Source organism: Rutilus rutilus (genome assembly GCF_951802725.1).
Source record: "Rutilus rutilus genome assembly, chromosome: 6".
Lineage (NCBI taxonomy): Eukaryota > Metazoa > Chordata > Actinopteri > Cypriniformes > Leuciscidae > Rutilus > Rutilus rutilus.
Window position 1 is genome coordinate 37,814,024 of NC_140214.1, and position 17,874 is coordinate 37,831,897.

At 37.8% G+C, this 17,874-nt stretch overlaps 2 protein-coding genes across 3 annotated transcripts; both read right to left on the reverse strand.

Moving 5' to 3' along the window:
* LOC311292498 (uncharacterized protein) lies at positions 1 to 10,370 on the reverse strand. Its single transcript, XM_084412210.1, has 4 exons — positions 10,310 to 10,370; positions 8,367 to 8,420; positions 4,171 to 4,375; positions 1 to 2,060 (listed from the first exon to the last, which is right to left on the reverse strand). The coding sequence occupies exons 3-4, from the start codon at positions 4,253 to 4,255 to the stop codon at positions 433 to 435; spliced, it is 1,713 nt and encodes a 570-aa protein (XP_084268336.1). The 5' UTR covers positions 4,256 to 4,375; positions 8,367 to 8,420; positions 10,310 to 10,370; the 3' UTR covers positions 1 to 432.
* A 1,387-nt stretch (positions 10,371 to 11,757) lies between these two features.
* On the reverse strand, positions 11,758 to 15,926 carry LOC311292915 (uncharacterized protein). 2 transcript variants are annotated; one of them, XM_084412753.1, is made up of 5 exons: positions 15,910 to 15,926; positions 14,452 to 14,502; positions 14,187 to 14,280; positions 13,802 to 13,889; positions 11,758 to 13,726 (listed from the first exon to the last, which is right to left on the reverse strand). In XM_084412753.1, the coding sequence occupies exons 2-5, from the start codon at positions 14,495 to 14,497 to the stop codon at positions 13,364 to 13,366; spliced, it is 591 nt and encodes a 196-aa protein (XP_084268879.1). In that variant the 5' UTR covers positions 14,498 to 14,502; positions 15,910 to 15,926; the 3' UTR covers positions 11,758 to 13,363. The 2 variants fall into 2 exon arrangements, with proteins under 2 accessions (XP_084268879.1, XP_084268878.1); XM_084412752.1 differs by lacking the exon at positions 15,910 to 15,926 and having other exon boundaries at positions 14,452 to 14,873.
* Between the last annotated feature and the right edge of the window lie 1,948 nt (positions 15,927 to 17,874).

The following is a 17,874-nucleotide window of genomic DNA, read 5'->3' on the forward strand; positions in this document are numbered from 1 at the left end:
GTTTTAGTGAATCTTGTTTAAGTAGATGTTAACAGTATTTCAAGTTCACGACATTATTATTTTCGACATACAATCAGCTATCTGTGAATGCACATTACTGGCCTTGGTTGCAAAATATATCTATGCTATCTCCACAGTTGTTGACTGGTTACGCTTCTTACAACACAACACTCTTCTATTCTTTTAACAATTTCATTGCAAGTTTAGATTCATGACAAACGCTACCATACAAATTCAACATTTACCTTATGTAGCATTTCACAGAAACAGCTATTTTCTTATATACCTCAACGTCACATGAACTGAAACTTTTTTTTAATAAGAAGTGAATTAAAAAGTAAATCTAAGGAGTGACGGTGGAATTTAAACGAACCAAAGACGAATACTTTTGTTACAGTGACAACTTGGAGCAATGATTTTTATATATATACGTCAGCAGAGTAAGTGACTGTGCAAAACTCTCTCCACATGGAGGAGAGGCGTATCTCCAGTATGCACTTTCTCATGTTGTTTCAGCTTTCCAGACTCAGTAAAACCCTTTCCACAATGTGTACATGCGTATGGTTTTTCTCCAGTATGGATTCTTTTGTGTATTTTCAAGCCGCCAGCTCTAGTAAAAGCTTTACCACACACAGTGCACAAGTGAGCTTTCACACCAGTATGCATTTTCTGATGATGAGTAAAATTACTAAGCCATAAAAATGTCTTGCCACAAAAAGAACACAAGTAGGGCCTCTCGTTTGTATGAATTTTAAGATGGGTCTTCAAATGTCTTGGCAGAATAAATTTTTGACTGCACTGATCACAGTTAAACGCCTTTTCTCCCGAGTGAGAACGCAGATGATTTCTGAGATACGCTGCCCGGGTAAAACCCTTCCCACACTGACAGCATGTGAAGGGTTTCTCTCCAGTGTGACTCCGTGTGTGAGCATTAAGGTGTCCTTTCTGTGTGAAACTCTTTCCACACTGAGAGCATGTGAAAGGGCTCGCGCCGGAGTGAACTCTCATGTGATCTTTAAAATATCCTTTATGTGTGAAACTCTTTCCACATTGAAGACATGCAAAAGGCTTCTTTCCAGAGTTAACGTTCATGTGATCTTTAACGTATCCCTCATGAGTAAAGGTCTTTCCATCCTGAGGGCAAGTGAAAGCCATTTCTCCAGCATGAATTCTCATGTGATCCTTAAGGTTTCCTATACGTGAGAACCTCTTTCCACACTGATGGCACACGTAAGGCTTCTCTCCTGTGTGAATTCTCATGTGGTCTTTGAGATTTTCCTTACACGTGAAACTCTTTCCACACTGGGGACATGCAAAACGACTCTCTCCGGTGTGAACTCTCATGTGATCCTTACAGTATCTTTCACGTGTGAAACTCTTTCCACATTGAGGGCATGTGAAAGGCTTCTCTCCAGAGTGAACTCGTATGTGACCTTTGAGATTTCCTTTACGCCTGAAACTTTTACCGCATTGAGGGCATATGAAAGGTTTCTCTCCAGCATGAATTTTCATGTGATCCTTAAGGTTTCCTATACGTGAGAACCTCTTTCCACACTGATGGCACGAGTAAGGCTTCTCTCCTGTGTGAATCCGTATGTGGTCTTTAAGATGGTCTTTACACGTGAAGCTCTTTCCACACTGGGGGCATGCAAAACGACTCTCTCCGGTGTGAACTCTCATGTGATCCTTACAGTATCTTTCACGTGTGAAACTCTTTCCACACTGAGGGCATGTGAAAGGCTTCTCTCCAGAGTGAACTCGTATGTGATCCTTAAGATTTCCTTTACGCGTGAAACTCTTGCCACACTGAAGGCATGTGAAAGGCTTCTCACCGGTGTGAATTCTTAAATGAATCTTGAGGCTTCCTTTTTGTGTGAACATACTTCCACACTGATGGCACGTGAAAGACGTTGTGGCTTCTGTTCTTTTTTGTGAGAAACTGTTGGCAAACACTGAGCAACTAGAGTTTTCTCCAGTTATAAAATTAAGCGTTTTTTGATACTGATGTTCCTCCTCCCCTTCATTCTGATATTGCCTTTCCTCTTTCACTCCCATCAGGTCTAAAATGAACATATTAAACTGTTATATATTCAGTTAAAGAGGGACAACCGTGAAATCAAGTTAAAACACTTTTTCAGAAAGCAACAGTGGTCAAGTTTCTAATTGTATGTGATTTTTTTTAAGTCAGGACTCTACAGCCTTCAGTTTAGTTAATCAAACAGACCTGAAAGTATTAGTTCACCCAAAAATGAAAATTCTGTCAGTAATTACTCACCCTCATGTTGTTCCAACCCTGTAAGACCTTCGTTCATCTTCGGAACACAAATTACACTCCTCCATAGGCTTCTAAGACATTATAACTTGCTGGCCCAGAAAATGTATTAAAGACATCGTTAATATAGTCCAAGTGACTCCAGTGGCTCAATCTTAAGTTTATAAAGCGACGAGAATACTTTTTGTGCGCAGACAACAACAAAAATAACGACTTTTTTCCACTATTCATTTCCTTCTCTCTGGGCCTTGAGTTTTTTCACGTAGTATAACTGCGCAGCGCTTCTGTGTTGTACGTCACACGCATCACACACATGACCAGCGTCAGCCAATAGTGAGCCTACGTGTGACGTACAACACAGAAGCGCTGCGCAGTTATACTACGTGAAAAAACTCGAGGCCCAGAGAGAAGGAAATGAATAGTGGAATAAAGTCGTTATTTTTGGGGGGTTTTTGCACACAAAAAGTATTCTCGTCGCTTTTTTTACTTAAGATTGAACCACTGGAGTCACTTGGACTATATTAACAGACACTTGGATGTCTTTAATACATTTTCTGGGCCAGCAAGTTATAGTGTCTTAGAAGCCTATGGAGGAGTGAGCCAGCTCTCAGATTTAATCAAAAATATCTTAATTTGCGTTCCGAAGATGAACGAAGGTCTTACGGGGTTGGAACAACATGAGGGTGAGTAATTACTGACAGAATTTTCATTTTTGGGTGAACTAACCCTTGAACAATCTACTCAAGGTCATCAAGATCTGAAAATTACAGGTCAGTTGTGTAAGATCAGGGTAAGAACTTTGTTGAAAGTTTGGTTGCAGACTACAGTTAGGCTCAGTGTTTGCAGCATTTAAAAAAAAGTTACAATATATGAAAACGTGACCAAGATGTAATTTGTTTGTTCAGACCATGGGCCTCATGTATAAACCTTTGTGTAGATTTTATAATAAAAATGTGTGAATATTCTTTTTTTGCATAGTTTGCGTATGCACAAATGTTTTCAGATTTGTAAAATTGTACAATAAAAACACCAGGTTGAGAGCCAGTAGCCGGGCTTCCATTACAGATTTGCGCAAAACTTTTGCGAGATTTTCAAAATGTCGATAAAAAACTATAGCGAAATGACTGCGTTTCCATTAACCGATGTTATGCGACTAAAACATAAAAATGACTAAAAAAGTAATTCCAAAAATCATGGCAACGGACGTTGGTAGGTTCACATATATCCCAGCAAGTAGCCATTATTATTAATGGAAGGAGACGCAGGCGTATATCAATTGTGTATCGAGCATTAATGGCAAGGAAAGACTCTTATACTTGGAGCTGCACATATGAGGAGTTTCTGGTTGTTTCTCCTTCATATCTGCTTCGAGATCTTGATAAATTGTGGCACTTCTTTGTTGTTTAGAATCCAGTATTCTCGTAATACTTTTGTCTTTAATGAATTTAATAAAGAACTCTGTCTCATCTTCTGTCCAAACATACTGCGCCTTGATAAACTTTTACGTACGGCAGGTGACCTGTAAATGTGAAATGTGCAGTTTTACTGTCTCCTTTTTCGAACTGCCTGAAAAACCACCTCATACGAGCTTAAAAACTTTTTTGCGATATATGGGAGTTTTTGGGAAATTGATTTGTTTTCATTGGGCGTCTTTTCAATTCGCAATTTCAATTTGCGCAATTTGAAGGGTAATAGAAACGAGGCTACTGACATATAGTAGTTTGAAGGGCAGCACTGGGGAAGATGTGGACTATTCAGTTAATGGATTAAATAATAATAATCAATGATTGATTAAAAAATGTTCCACCATAAGATCGCACAGTGTACAATTAACTTTCATCTCAAAAGATGAAAGACAAATCAAAGACTTTAAAGAAGAATCAAGAATGGATACCAACCTCTTTGTTCCTCAATATTTTCATTTTCCACTCTGGATGGTTCTTGATCACTCATGTCCTCAATTTCCACTTTAATAAACTCCATGATTACAATAGCATGTCATGTAGATTCCTATAGTTACATCTGAGGTAATTCCTACTGCTTCTTTATATGCGTTTTACTTGTAGAATGACGGAATACTTCCAAGCATTTATCAGTGAACTGCTGTGAAGAAAAGAAAAAACAATTCATACATTCTTATTTAAACATTGTGCACACTGATAAAGAAAAGGTACCAAATTCATCTCTTAAAGCCTCTTGCATCACAACAGTAAACATTTTCACAGGTTTTAGTTATAATACAGTGGAGAAAATAATTATTTGATCCCCTGATGATTTGTTGATATTCTGTCTCTATCCGTTAAAATAAACCTACCATAAAAATGATTGACTTTGTAAGTGGGCAAATGTACAAGATCAGCAGGGGATCAAACAATTATTTTCTTCACTGTATATAATACACACTGATGAGCCAGAACATTATGACCAGTCACAGGTGAAGCGAATATCATTGATAATTTCCTAACAAGGCCACATATTAAGATCTAGGTAGATTTGATGGAAAGCAAACAATCAGTTCTCCAAATCAACCTGTTGGATGCAGGAGAAATGAGCAGGAATAAAGATCTGAGTGACTTTAAAAGGGTCAAATTATTATGGCAAGGTATTTCTTCAGTATTTCTTAAACGGAAAGACTTGTGTGTTGCTCCCGGTCAGAAGTAGTGAGCATTTATCAACAGGTCCGAGGAGGGACAAACCACAAACGGCGACACGCCTCGGTGGGACTGCACTGTTTTTACAGCATGTGGAGGACCAACAACATGTTAGGAGGTTGTCTTAATGTTTTGGCTCATTGGTGTATACAATAAAACTGGCTGCATCACACTTCATTGTTGTATTCCCTTTTTTTGTGGACAAAATAAATAAAATAAGAAACAGCAGGGGCTATTTGCACTAACTGTTGAATGCAGACAACGAAAAAAAAAGGGTATTTTCTTGAATCACAAGTGTAAATAGTGTTAGGTGTTATTTATACTTGCAGTGTATTGTGGTACATTACAGGGCTCCAGACTGCGACCATTTTCCTGCATTATTCCACAACCATATTTTTATTATCTTATCTCATAAAACATATTGTAACGTTATTATTAGTAATCCACCTTTTGTTGTATATGGCGAATGAGTTGTTCATTTTAACCTTTAATAATAATAATAATACCAGCTGACAGGGTTCAATGTATAATCTACAGCAGTAGTTAAGGGAGACTTATTTTCTTGAGAAAAAGTAACATGTACTGTGCCTTTAAGGGTCATGAAACCCCTAAACATATTTTCTGAGATGTCAACAGGCTGCACATCACTGAAAACACTAATACATTTCACCAAGTGGAAATTGGTTATTTTTGCGTTTTTCTGAGCAAATTCGTTCTCCCAGGTTGAAAGCAAATTCGTAGCAATGTTACGGATTGTGCGGTAGAAGTGGGCCTTCGGAGTGTGTGATTGGCTGCCGGCACGATTCTACGTCAGCTGACCCTCGAGCGACTCTCTGCATTTATTCATGAGAAATAGCTCGTTCAAACCAATCACTGCACTGTATTACGCATGAGATCACACTACAGCGGAGAATTCAAACAACCATCTGCGCGAGCATGAGAGCGGTTTCTGCCGCGATCAGTTCAACAACGCTTGGAACGAGGATAATATAGTTCATATACGGACTGGAGCAAGCGAGTTTCAAGTTTTTATGGACATATTTCATTTACTCTAGAGCAGTGGTCGGCATTAGACCTTTTATTATTAGACCTTTTAAAAGTTATTTTAGGCCATTTTTTTTATATAGGGTTAGATTTTTAACGCTCAACTCATATTTTAACATTCATGTGTCTGTATAATGAGTTGTTGCAGGTCTGTGTTTTATTGGTTGTTTGGCGAAATTATTTACCACAGCGGTAATGGACAATTCCGCTTCCAACCTGTAGGGCGACCGAAGAGGAAAAGTTCCTTAGTGTTTCTTTAAAATGACAAATCAAGATCGAGCTAAATAGGAGTATCAGACACTATAAACACTGACACTGACTATAAAGTATTTACACCATTTTTATAATAATCACATTTATGCTGTTACTCAAAGCAATGTTCTCACAACCATCTTATCTGTCTTATTCTTTAGAGCAGTGGTTCTCAACTCCAGTCCTCGTGACCCACTGCTCTGCACATTTTGTATGTCTCTCTTATCTGACACACTCAGTTCAGTTCATGGAGTCTCTCCTAATGAGCTGATGATCTGGTTCAGGTGTGTTAAATAAGGGAGACATACAAAATGTGCAGAGCAGTGGGTTTAGAGCATCCTCCAGTAAGTTCATATGTTGATGTGTGAGAAGGGCTTTTCAGCACAGAAGCAGATCGAGTCTGACGTAAGGTCACGTCTCAACCCAGACCTCATCAGAAAAAAAATATAAGAGGCCCAGAACTGGAAGACTTTGATACCAGGGAAAGTGTTGAGGAGGAAAAGGGGCCTAGAAGTCCTGGCCAAACGATATCTTCAAAGCTCAGGGAGACTTTTTATAGTGATTACAGCACAAGCATGTGATATCTTTACACAAGTCTGTGTTAAGGTAAAATTGTTTACAACAGATTAAGAAAAGGTTGCTTACAATAAGTCAAAGATAAATAAATAAATAATGTATTTAAAGAAGAAAATGATCTGTATTTGAAACACGCTTGCACATAGTTTCAGTGTTTCTATATTACCCCATCATATGACTGGTGCCACCAAATGAAGGCCCAGTGCCACCCCTCTCAAATGTTAGTCTGGAGCCCTGCATTATAAAACAGTATGCAATATTAACAAGTTATTGAGTGTACATTCATTAAATCATAAATAGATGGGGCCCTTGTCCCTGTCCCTAAAGCACACCCCTATACATTTATAAAGCCCAATCCTACAAACACACTGAGCCCTGCTGATCTGTAAATGTGTCCTCGAAGGTCCAGGAAGGGAGCCATGGTTTTGTGCTTGGTAACAATAGCTGCACATGTCACTGTCGATGTGTCAGCCCATCCGGTCAACTCAAGAACACCACATCTCATTTATAATTAAAGGCTTATTAAATGCCTGTTAAGCACCTCAGCATTTCAACTTTTAAATATTGTCTTCATCTTTATTTAAAGAAAGGCCTCTCAGAAGTCTGGCTCAACTAGACAATGGTGGGCAGAATCAGTGTAAATTGCCAACAAGATGGGCTGTTTGCACTCTAAATAGGATTACTCAACATAATCAAGAAGTATCTGAACATGTAAATTATTTTATTTTATTTTATTGATAAATTTGCATGAATTATTTTAGTAAATATAATGTGTGTTTTTTTTATTTTTTATTATATGATGTGATAGACACTGGTCATTAAAAACAGAACAAAAAATCCGTATAGCTGATTATTAAAGAACTCAAACAGCACAAATATCATCACACACACTTTAATCAGTCTATTAGACAAAGCTATGTTTCCATCCACCTATTTTTATGCACATTTTGGACTATTGCATTAAAAAAGCTGGATGAATACACCAAGATGTGCATACATTATAAAAATGCATTAAATGCATTAAAAACATGCGCTCAACTGAGTCAAATGTTTTAACCGATAAGAAAACATGCACATAAACTACGATGGAAACACATTTACAGAATAAAATCCTCAATGCGCATCAAAAAAGACATGCGACTTTGCAATGGGAAGGCAAAACTGGACCAGCTAGCGGGCCGATCTCATTTCACAGCATCTGAAATGCCTCGTCAAAGTAGTTCGGTATAATTCCCAAGACTGCGTTCCCAATCAGCCATCTGCCTCAGAAAGCAAGTTAACATGACCGTGTTTATTGCATTTCGTCTGCGCGCTCCGAGTAATATATTATATATGAAAATTATTATATAGGCTACAGAGGCTTCTACTGCATCAACTTCCATTTTTCTTAGTGATATTTATCGACAGCTTATCAGGAAGTGATGATTTTATTCTCTTCGCAAAATGTCTTATGCAATATTCCAATTTTGCGCATAAGTTACATTTGCAACTTGGGATGGAAACATGTTTAGAGAGATACATGCGCAACTTTGGAAACATGGCTAGAGAAGAAATAAGGAGAAAATACTCACAATACACCATATCTTCAGATATCGCAGTGGAACTCCTCGATATCATGGTGGAAACTGATGCGAATAAACACAAAGATATTTTGTTATACTTATTTGATAAAGTAATAGAGCAGAAAGTAGTTCCAAACCAAGCATACTCACTACACAGAGCAATAGAGTGTGAAACTCTGTATCAAGTGTCCAAAATGCCAAATTAGAGTAGAATTGCCATGCATGTTTTAGCACACCAGGGGAACATTTGTTTCAAAGGAGTATAAATATGTAGCCTGGGTTTCCCCATACTGCCTTGCTCGCAGCGCGATTCTATTCACGCTGCTAGGCAGTCTGGACACCATGGGACAATTTTTCCCCTGAAAAAGGGAACCAATCACAGAACGGGGAGGGAGCAGCAAGATGATGACGACACCGAAGCAGTTTGTTTATATCAGACTCGACGTTACCTTCTACCCTCATGTTTATCTTTCACAAACGGTAATATTCGCTAAACGCCATCGTGTACAAATAAATCTTTGACCCATCGTCTTTTTCCTCGTCGAATTTCTCTCACTCTACATACGTCATCTGGTATAATTGAAGCGATTGGCTATGAGCTACATACAGGCGCATTTGATAGACATTCATAGCGCCCAATAAACGGCTCTGGACATTCGTAAACCACGCCTCAAATACGAGAAAATGCGCACGTAGTTCCCAGACGAAGTCTCAATGAGACTTGGTCTGACGTTAGCCAGGCTAATAAATATGAGGAAACACAAAGGCCAAATTCCCTTAATCATCCATCACAATGAGTAAAACCACATAATAGAGTTCTGATGTGCAGCAAGAGATCGTTGAGCTTGTTGGGCAATAATTAATTAGTTCCCATCAACAGGAACTGTTATAAATCTTCCTGGAAGAGGACGAGTGTCTATATCGTCCTATTGTACAGTGAGGAGGAAAGTCTGAGTGGCCAAAGACTCTCCAAGGATCACAGCTGGAGAAATGCAGAGATTAGTTGAGTCTTGGGGTCAGAAAGCCTTAAAACGTGTATCAAACCGCACCTACATCACCACAAGTTGTTTGTGAGGGTTTTGCTCTCATCCAAAAACAAAATGATCACTCAGACACGACTGGAGTACAAACGTGCCTCAGTTCTGTGGTCAGATGAAACTAAAATATAAGAATAACTATAATATTGCCTAATAAGCTGATTGCTTGTTTCTTTTGTCTGTCTACTATTTGTATTATTTTTTGAAGCGACCTTGGGTTCTTGAAAGGCGCTATAAAAAATAAACATATTATCATTATTAATATTATTTTAAAAAAGTGCTTTTTGGTAGCAAACCCACCAGATGCAAAATACTCATCTCCAATGCAAAATTCATATTTTGTAAATAATGTGTTTAAAATATATATAAAGGACAATCCATCCAAAACTGTTTGTGTTTCATGGGGAAAACCAACCCCAAATAGAAATAACTAATAATATAATAAAACTTTACTAAAGTTTAAATTAAATCGATTTAAATTAAATACTTTTAAATTATGACCTGAAACGAGATCATACATTAACGATGGACTTGATGACAAGCAGCTTATCATTCAGTGATCATATTACAGAATTCATGTCTTTTTCCATCCACGATTTTGACGTAATGTGATGACAGATGCACCAATTCATCATATCAACCTTCATGTAAAAACAGGAACGCATCAATATGATCAGCAATAAAGAAAGAAACGTAAAATGTATAAATGTGCAATTTATGAGATCAGGCAGCTCTTCGAATGAAGCATTGCTATTACATTCAATGAAAATAATGTCCATTCATGTCATCATTCAGCGCTAAATGTGTTCAATGACAGTATTAAGTCAGTAATATGATATTGTTGGAGCGCATTTATACGACTTCTAACGGTTTATGAACGCGTTATGTTTGTCAATGAAGCCCTTAAACACAAACCTTCTCGCAGCCGAGGCGCAGCCACGTGACCGTGACGTCACAGCATGACCTAAACGCGTACAGAGCATAGACTGTGGTACAGAGGCGTAATAAAAGTCCGTGTACTCAAACATATGATATAAACATATATAAACTATCAGTGACATCAAAACATTAAAATAAAAATATCTATAAAAATAAATATATAATATAAAAAACACATACAATCTGTTTTGGTGAAATGTAAAATGATTGTTATCTGAATTTCACCCACACTCTGTCAAATTTACTAAACAATGCAATGCAATTACAATGGAATGAGCTCAGAGAGAAGGGAAGGAAAAATACACTGATATCCTGTGTTATTTATTATGTATGTGTTTCATTAATTTTCTATTATTATTTTTATATTGTTAATTGTGACTGGGCTTTTGAATAGCTTGATTAGCTAGAGACAAAAATGCAAGTAATCAAATAATCTTTTTTATTTTTATTTTTTTACAAATGACAGATAATAGAACAATAACAACTGAGCAGTCCTGCCAGGTGTGTGATTGTTCATTTCATTTTGTAAAAAAAGAAAAAAATCAAAGTGAAAACCTTACGCCAAAACATTTGATGCAAGCTCTGAATCTCTAAATTTCATTTCAAAGCCTAACTCTAGGAAAATTAAGATGTGCATTTTAGCATTAAGGAATGCAGTTTTTCCACGATTATTCTCATTAATACAGTAGTTTTGAATGTAGTATCATAAAAAATAAAAATAAAAATAAAAATCTATATTCAAATTAAACCATCATCTCCATGAATAAAAAAGTACATGAAACATCTTGGTGTGCCCGTAAAAAAAAAAAAGAAAAAAAAAAGAAAAGAAGAAGTTCATTTACCATGGACTGGACTCTCTACAAGTCCAGGAGATTCATGTATGAAGAAGGTGTGTATATTAATGACTGTAAAAGTGTAAAAGGAAAGAAAATCCTAAAATCTTATCTATCAAAATGATTAATTCAGTGAAAACTGAGCATTGCTCCCAGCAATCAGTTCTGGCTAACTTTGATTGGCATTGTCCACAAAGCCTGGCCAAACCACTGGACTGTTTTTCATAAACACATCCAACTGGATCAGCTTGTTTATTCCCAGAGGGTTTCAAGCGATTATCCTAATGAATATTGATTGAAAACATTTATATTAGCATATCAATAGGCTGGGTCCAGTTAACATCGCAAATCACACTCTTAGATTTCACTTAGATTGATAATTATAGCGTTAAAGTCCCGATGAAACAGGGCTATGCCTATGATAAAGAGACAGCCACTCTTGCATTGCATGTTCGTCAGGGACGAGATCCTCAAGGCCAGGGGCTCAAATGTAAAAAAGGGGCATATATAAGTTCAAAAGTTAGGAAACATTACTATTTTTAATGTTTTTGAAAGAAGTCTCTTATGCTCATCAAGGCTGCATTTAAAAAAAAAAAAAATACAGAAGAAAACATTAATATTGTGAAATATTACTACAATCTAAAATAATGGTTTTCTATTTTAATATACTTATAAACGTTGATACTTTTTTCAGGATTCTGAGTTTAAAAAGTTTTGTACCAATATCCACTACTGTTCAAAAGTTTGGGGTCAGTAATTTTCTTTCTTTCTTTATTTAAATTAAAAAAAAAATACTTTTATTCAGCAAGGATGTGTTAAATTGATAAAAAGTGATAGTAAAAACTTATAAAATAATTTCTATTTTAATTAAATGCTGTTCTTTTTAACTTTGTATTCATCAATGAATCCTGAAAAAAGTATCACAAAAACATTAAGCAGCACAACTGTTTCCAACATTGATAATAAATCAGCATATTAGAATGATTTCTGAAGGATCATGTGACACCGAAGACTGGAGTAATGATGATGAGAATTCAGCTTTGATCACAGAAATAAATTATATATAATAATTGTTTTCTGTATTTTTCTGCATAATTATCAAAAATGTTAATATAATAAAGTCCTTTCACATAACCATTTCGCGGGTTGTTGTCAGCCTACACTTCACATAATAGGCCTGTAGGTGGCGCTGGGCTTCATTTAACCAACTATGATAATTTTCAAATGGTAAACGGTGCATCAATATAACTTGCATAGGCTAAATACAAGTGACTTGAATACTACTTACGATTAAAGCGACTTTTTGTGCTGGTTTTGTGCAGTGCTTTGTAGTCAAATAACATCCATTGTTTCAACGACGCAGATTCAGATCGCTTCATAAATGTAAATTCGTCTGTAATTTTCAAACGATTTCTGAATGACTGGAAAATTGCCGCTCCACTTCATTGTCCAATGAAATTTGAACTTGTTGTGCCAGATGACAGTTGGTCGGTGTATTATGCAAAATGCCCGTGCAAAATCAGTTTTTGTGTGTGTCTTTAGTAATTGTTGGTTTGGTGTGTTTGAGTGCTCATTGTTACAATTACACAGCAAAAGTTCAGTGACATTTTTATTTGTGAAAAACGCTACGCTTGAGCAAACAGTTTGTGAACTACAAATGATGGGCGTGAAAGAGACTGTGAACACATTGAATAGGATATGTTTAGTTGGTGAATAGCATATGCTACTATTACGCAGTAGCAACAACGTTAAGCGCACCAGAATGAAATATAATATTCAGAAGTAAACAGCATAGCTGACTTACAGATTCAGTTAACATCCACAAATGAATAAGCGTTTCGCAGCACGTTTGAGGTTCAGCAAGAACCAATGAGGTTCATTCTCATGTTACGCAGCACGTTTGAGCTTCAGCGAGAAGCAAACCTGTTGGTAGACAACACAGTGGAAATATGCACTCATCCCAGATGATGTCACACTGACACCCTGAGCCCATCCATGTCCAGTAGCACCACCAGATTCTCCCTGCTCAGCTTAATAAAAGTGTACAGAAATGTTGTCTTCTTCCGTACAGTTAATTTAAAATGTATTTAGTTGTTCTGATCTTAAACGCAAGCTATGTTGTAATTAGTTGTAAAACTGATGTATAGAACAATTTATTTTGTTTCATTTACAAATTTTAACTTGTATAACAAAATTGTTATTTCTCAACCATTCTCTCAAGAAGAGAAAACAGTCTGTCCATTCTCTCCCTGCGCTCCTGTGATCTCCTCTCCTCTGTCTCTCTCTGAAACTTCATGTCCTCCCTGATTAGCTCGATCAGCTCATCCTCTCGGTCTCTTTTCCTCTTGGCTGGTGTTGGTGCTGGCTCTGGCTCCTCCTCATATTGGTCATCCATTACTGAACTCGGCCCTGATGTGTCCTCAGGGATTGAGGCGATGAGGACAGGGGGGTTGGTGCAATGCCTCTGTCCCAACACCTCATCCATGAGGACAAACCACGGCCAAGTTTCAGCAGTGGGTTTCCCACTCACACCCTCTCCTGTCCCAGGACACTTGCAATCCTAAGGCAGAGCAAATAAACCACACCTGTTAACATCAACAGATTTCAGCAAAGATGTGTCTATTAATTTGCATACTTTGTATTTTCTTTTTAAGTTCTCCCATTTCTTTTTGGCCTGAAAGGAGGTGACCTTCCCCAGCAGGCCCATTTTCTCCAGTATTGCCCTAAAATAAGAGAAAAATGAAACACTTGTGAAAAATATTAAGACAGGGGTGTAAACTTAAACAGATGAAAATATAACAGCAGGACATGCATACAAAATACTCCAGAAATCATATTTCTGGATCCTCAAGTTTGGTTAAAACATTTGTAGACATGTATTGCATGACAGCACTTCAAAAAAAAAAAAAAAGTAAAAGACTATTGCCTTATCTACTGGTTGTCTTATTGTTGTGAGCTTTGAATAGGGTGAGGGCTTGTTGTTATAATACACACGAGAGGCTAGTGGAAACAGGCCTTACCTCCAAGCCACGCTGGCTGAGTTTTTGGCCCCGGTAAATAAATCATCATTTTCGGCCCTCATTTTAATAAATTGAGTTGTCTGCTCCTTGCTCCCTAAAACAAAACGAAATATTAGAACAAGTTTAGCCTCAGACCAGCTCACAAATTAAGTCACGCAGTGGTAACATTTTTAATTTAAGTTCACGTTTTTAAGAAAGAAAGACCACAGGCTTTTAACACTTGTTTCAGTAGCTATTTGAGTTAATTAAAACACACAAAACTTACATTTATAAGTGTATTCTTCGGCCGCCAGATAACTATCACCCGCCATTTGCTCTGAAAAAAATCCTGTCGTCACCGGCGCAATGAATCCTATAATAATGAATTCTATCCTTTGCGGCCCGGGGAAAGAAGGACGCATTTGAAGGTCCCTTTGAATTGGGACAGCCTTTATTGTGCTGGTGTGACGCAATCGGCCTTCAAATGCAGCCTTAGAGGGATGCGGCCTTCAAATTGGGATACAGATAAGGACACATTTATAGGTCACATTCGAATGGGCCTTCGACTTGGGAAAGCCTTCATCACGCCACGGTGATGCAATCGGCCTTCGAATGCAGCCTCTGAATTGGGACGCAGCTAATGCATCCTTCAAAAGCTGAACGAAGGACGCGAAATGAAAGCTGCTTTCCAAAAATCCTTCAAATTGAGATGGCCTTTGGTGGCATCTGATGATGTTGCAAGAGAGATATGCAGCTTTACAAGGACACAGCCTTCCATTTGAGTGTTTGATTAGTGTTGGAGCTAAACTCTGGAGGAAAGCGAACCTTGAGGGCCAGAGTTGAGAAACTCTGTCCAACAACATCTGTTAAAGAAGTGGTTCCCCAAACTGGTGGATGGATGGGCAAGAATTTCTCCTGGTCAAAAGGACTGGAACAATTTAAGAAATGGACTCTACCACATTGTTGCCTCTCATGTTTTTTAATGAAATGCTACAGCAATTTGCTTAGAAAGTGAATTGTAGGTTGAACAGGAACACTGAAATATTAAAAGTCAGAAAAAGATTAAAAAGTGTGATGTGCACTATTTCATTCATATAGGGACAAACTAAACTATTCTGGCAGTAGGACTGAGCTGGGAGTTCTTACAGTCAAAAATCATTAGACTATAATGACATGAGTGTAACTGATAACTTGTTGCATAGATAATGGAGATTCAGACTTCAAAGTTCTTGATTCTGCTTTGCATTACAGCTATTACAATATCTGTGTATTTGTGAAGAAGGCCACTGCATCCACATGTAAAACCATGCATGGTTTTTTATTAGCAGGGTGAATGAAAGTTTGTATGTTAGTTTCTAAACATATCTAAATGGGGTAGATTGGTAGTGTCTGACTTTCACAGGGATGTAATAGAATTTTGGGCACAATTTAAAGCACGTCTCACCGGCTATGTTTACATACACAACTTTTGTTTCAATCGGACTGAAATCATTCTGATTGATGAATCTGAATGTAGTGTATACGTGAACGCTAAAACAAGTGATCGGGTTGATGTGCGCGTTTATATGTCACACAAGCTGCAAATCTGAATATATTTTTTGACGTGCACACTGCACAAATATACAGTTTCCCCGCTGTTTGCGCATAATAACCATTCTCCTACATTGGTTCTTTATTTGTTTTAAACAGCAGACTTAAAAGATTAGTTCACCTCAAAATTAAAATTTCCTGATAATTTACTCACCCCAATGCCATCCAAGATGTCCATGTCTTTCTTTCTTCAGTGGAAAAGAAATTAAGTATTTTGAGGAAAACATTTCAGGATTTTTCTACACATAATGGACTTCAATGGCAACCAGAATGTTGAAGTTCAAATCAATGCCGTTTCAAAGGGGTCTGAAGTGCTTCAAAGGGCTCTGCACGATCCCAGCTGAGGAATGGGGTCTTATCTAGCAGTATATAAAAAGTATATACATTTTAATTAAAAATCTTTGAAAATGACCGATCGTTTCGCTAGATAAGACCCTATAAGGCTGCATAAATTAGGTCAGCCGGAACCAGGAACACTTCCCATAACCCCTGATAAAAAGAATGGCGTCTATGCTAATAGTAGTCTCTCTGTTTATCCCGAGGTTTACCGTAGTCCTCTAGATCCAGGCCGTATCCAGATCTGATGAAGGACCTGCGCCTGGACACGACAACAACACAGCCCTGAAGTGTCAACTAGACTCTCCAGTGAGAATGCCTCCTTCCCTTCACCTCTGTACAGATAAAGCGTTGTCAAAATGATTCCAGTTCGCATGGAAACGACAAAAAATTCTGTATTATGCATGCCAGACAAGTAATTTGGCGATGTCAATTTGTCAAGAAAGACTACGCGCCTGCACATATATTCAAACGTGCATAACTATAGACTAAACACGTAATATGCATGTGCAAGCCGTCACCATTTCACAGATTCACGTTTTGAAGTTTACACGGAGATGATGACGTTTTAAAAAAAAAATTCAAAACTTGCACCTTGGAACCTATTTCAAAGTTTGCATTCTCGGCCAGAATGCATTAAAAGTTTTCTGTTTTCAGTTAAAATGGTGTTGAGTAAGCAGCCCCTAAGTTAATAACAAATATCTTTGCAATGGAAGTGCATCAATCAAAAACTTCAATAACTTTATTCAAGAGCTGATGGAAAACGGTCAAGGAAACTGTCACTTTTTCTACTAAATTTGTGCCTTTATGTCTGCAAAAAAACTGCAATATGTCCTTTAATATTTATCCATTTCTGGTCATAATTTGCAGACAATGAGCATATGAACCGTTGTGCTGTGCTGCTCATATTTATCACGCGGTAAAAAGTCGTCTGTGGATGAGAATCTGAAACATGGACTGGTGGGACTGGTTGTCCTGCTTCACTTCACAGACGCTGAGTGAAAGGAGAGGTTTAGAATGACGGGACACTCATTTATATGACACTTTATTCAACAAGAAGAACAGCTCGTTCAGCGCGTCATATGTCATTGACAAGATTGAACATAGAAATGGAGGTTGAAGGAGTCCAGATTGGCCCAGACAAGGTATACTTTCTTGGGCACTGGAGAGTATCTGGAATGAAGAGTAAGTTGAAATATCAGAGTAAACAGGAGCCATATTGCTGTGAATGGCTGAAGGAAGGGTAGCGGAATGGAGGTTGGGATGAAAGGATGTGTGTGATTGGGGTTTTGAGCAAATTGTGAGCATGGAGAAGAATGATGAAATTATTCAAGAAAGATCAGATGTCTGGATGAGCTGGGCTAGATCAATAAATTAACGGCTAAAATTTGCTAGCGTAGCTGCTGAGACTGGAGAATGTGATGGGTAACTGAAGCTGGCAGAGTAGGTGGCGGAGCTCTAGCTAACTATATGGGTTGTTACTAGATGACAGAATGTAGGATATTGTGGGAGGGAGGGGTTGGGGTCAAGAAGGGAGTGAGGGGGAAAGGGATTGACCGGTTAAATAGAAACGGAGGTTGAAAGGGATCCATATTGGCCCCCGTGAAGTAGAATTCCTTGGGGCCCTGGATGAGGTATCTGGACTGAAGAGTTAAGCAGCGGTCATACTACACTTCTCTTTACATTGATTTCCTGAATGGAGGGAAGGATGGATGGATGAATTTTGGGATGAAATGATGTATGTGGTTGGTGTTTCTGAGCAAATTGTGAGCACAGAGAAGAA

What these genes read in the sequence shown, in the direction of transcription:
- LOC311292498 (XM_084412210.1), bottom strand. Translation starts at nt 4,255, where the DNA reads ATGGAGTTTATTAAAGTGGAAATTGAGGACATGAGTGATCAAGAACCA. An exon ending in AAATATTGAGGAACAAAGAG is followed by an intron (nt 2,061 to 4,170) that starts GTTGGTATCCAT and finishes TGTTCATTTTAG; the next exon opens with ACCTGATGGGAGTGAAAGAG.
- LOC311292915 (XM_084412752.1), bottom strand. Translation starts at nt 14,587, where the DNA reads ATGCGTCCTTCTTTCCCCGGGCCGCAAAGGATAGAATTCATTATTATA. An exon ending in CGAAGAATACACTTATAAAT is followed by an intron (nt 14,281 to 14,451) that starts GTAAGTTTTGTG and finishes GTTTTGTTTTAG; the next exon opens with GGAGCAAGGAGCAGACAACT. An exon ending in ACTTAAAAAGAAAATACAAA is followed by an intron (nt 13,727 to 13,801) that starts GTATGCAAATTA and finishes GCTCTGCCTTAG; the next exon opens with GATTGCAAGTGTCCTGGGAC.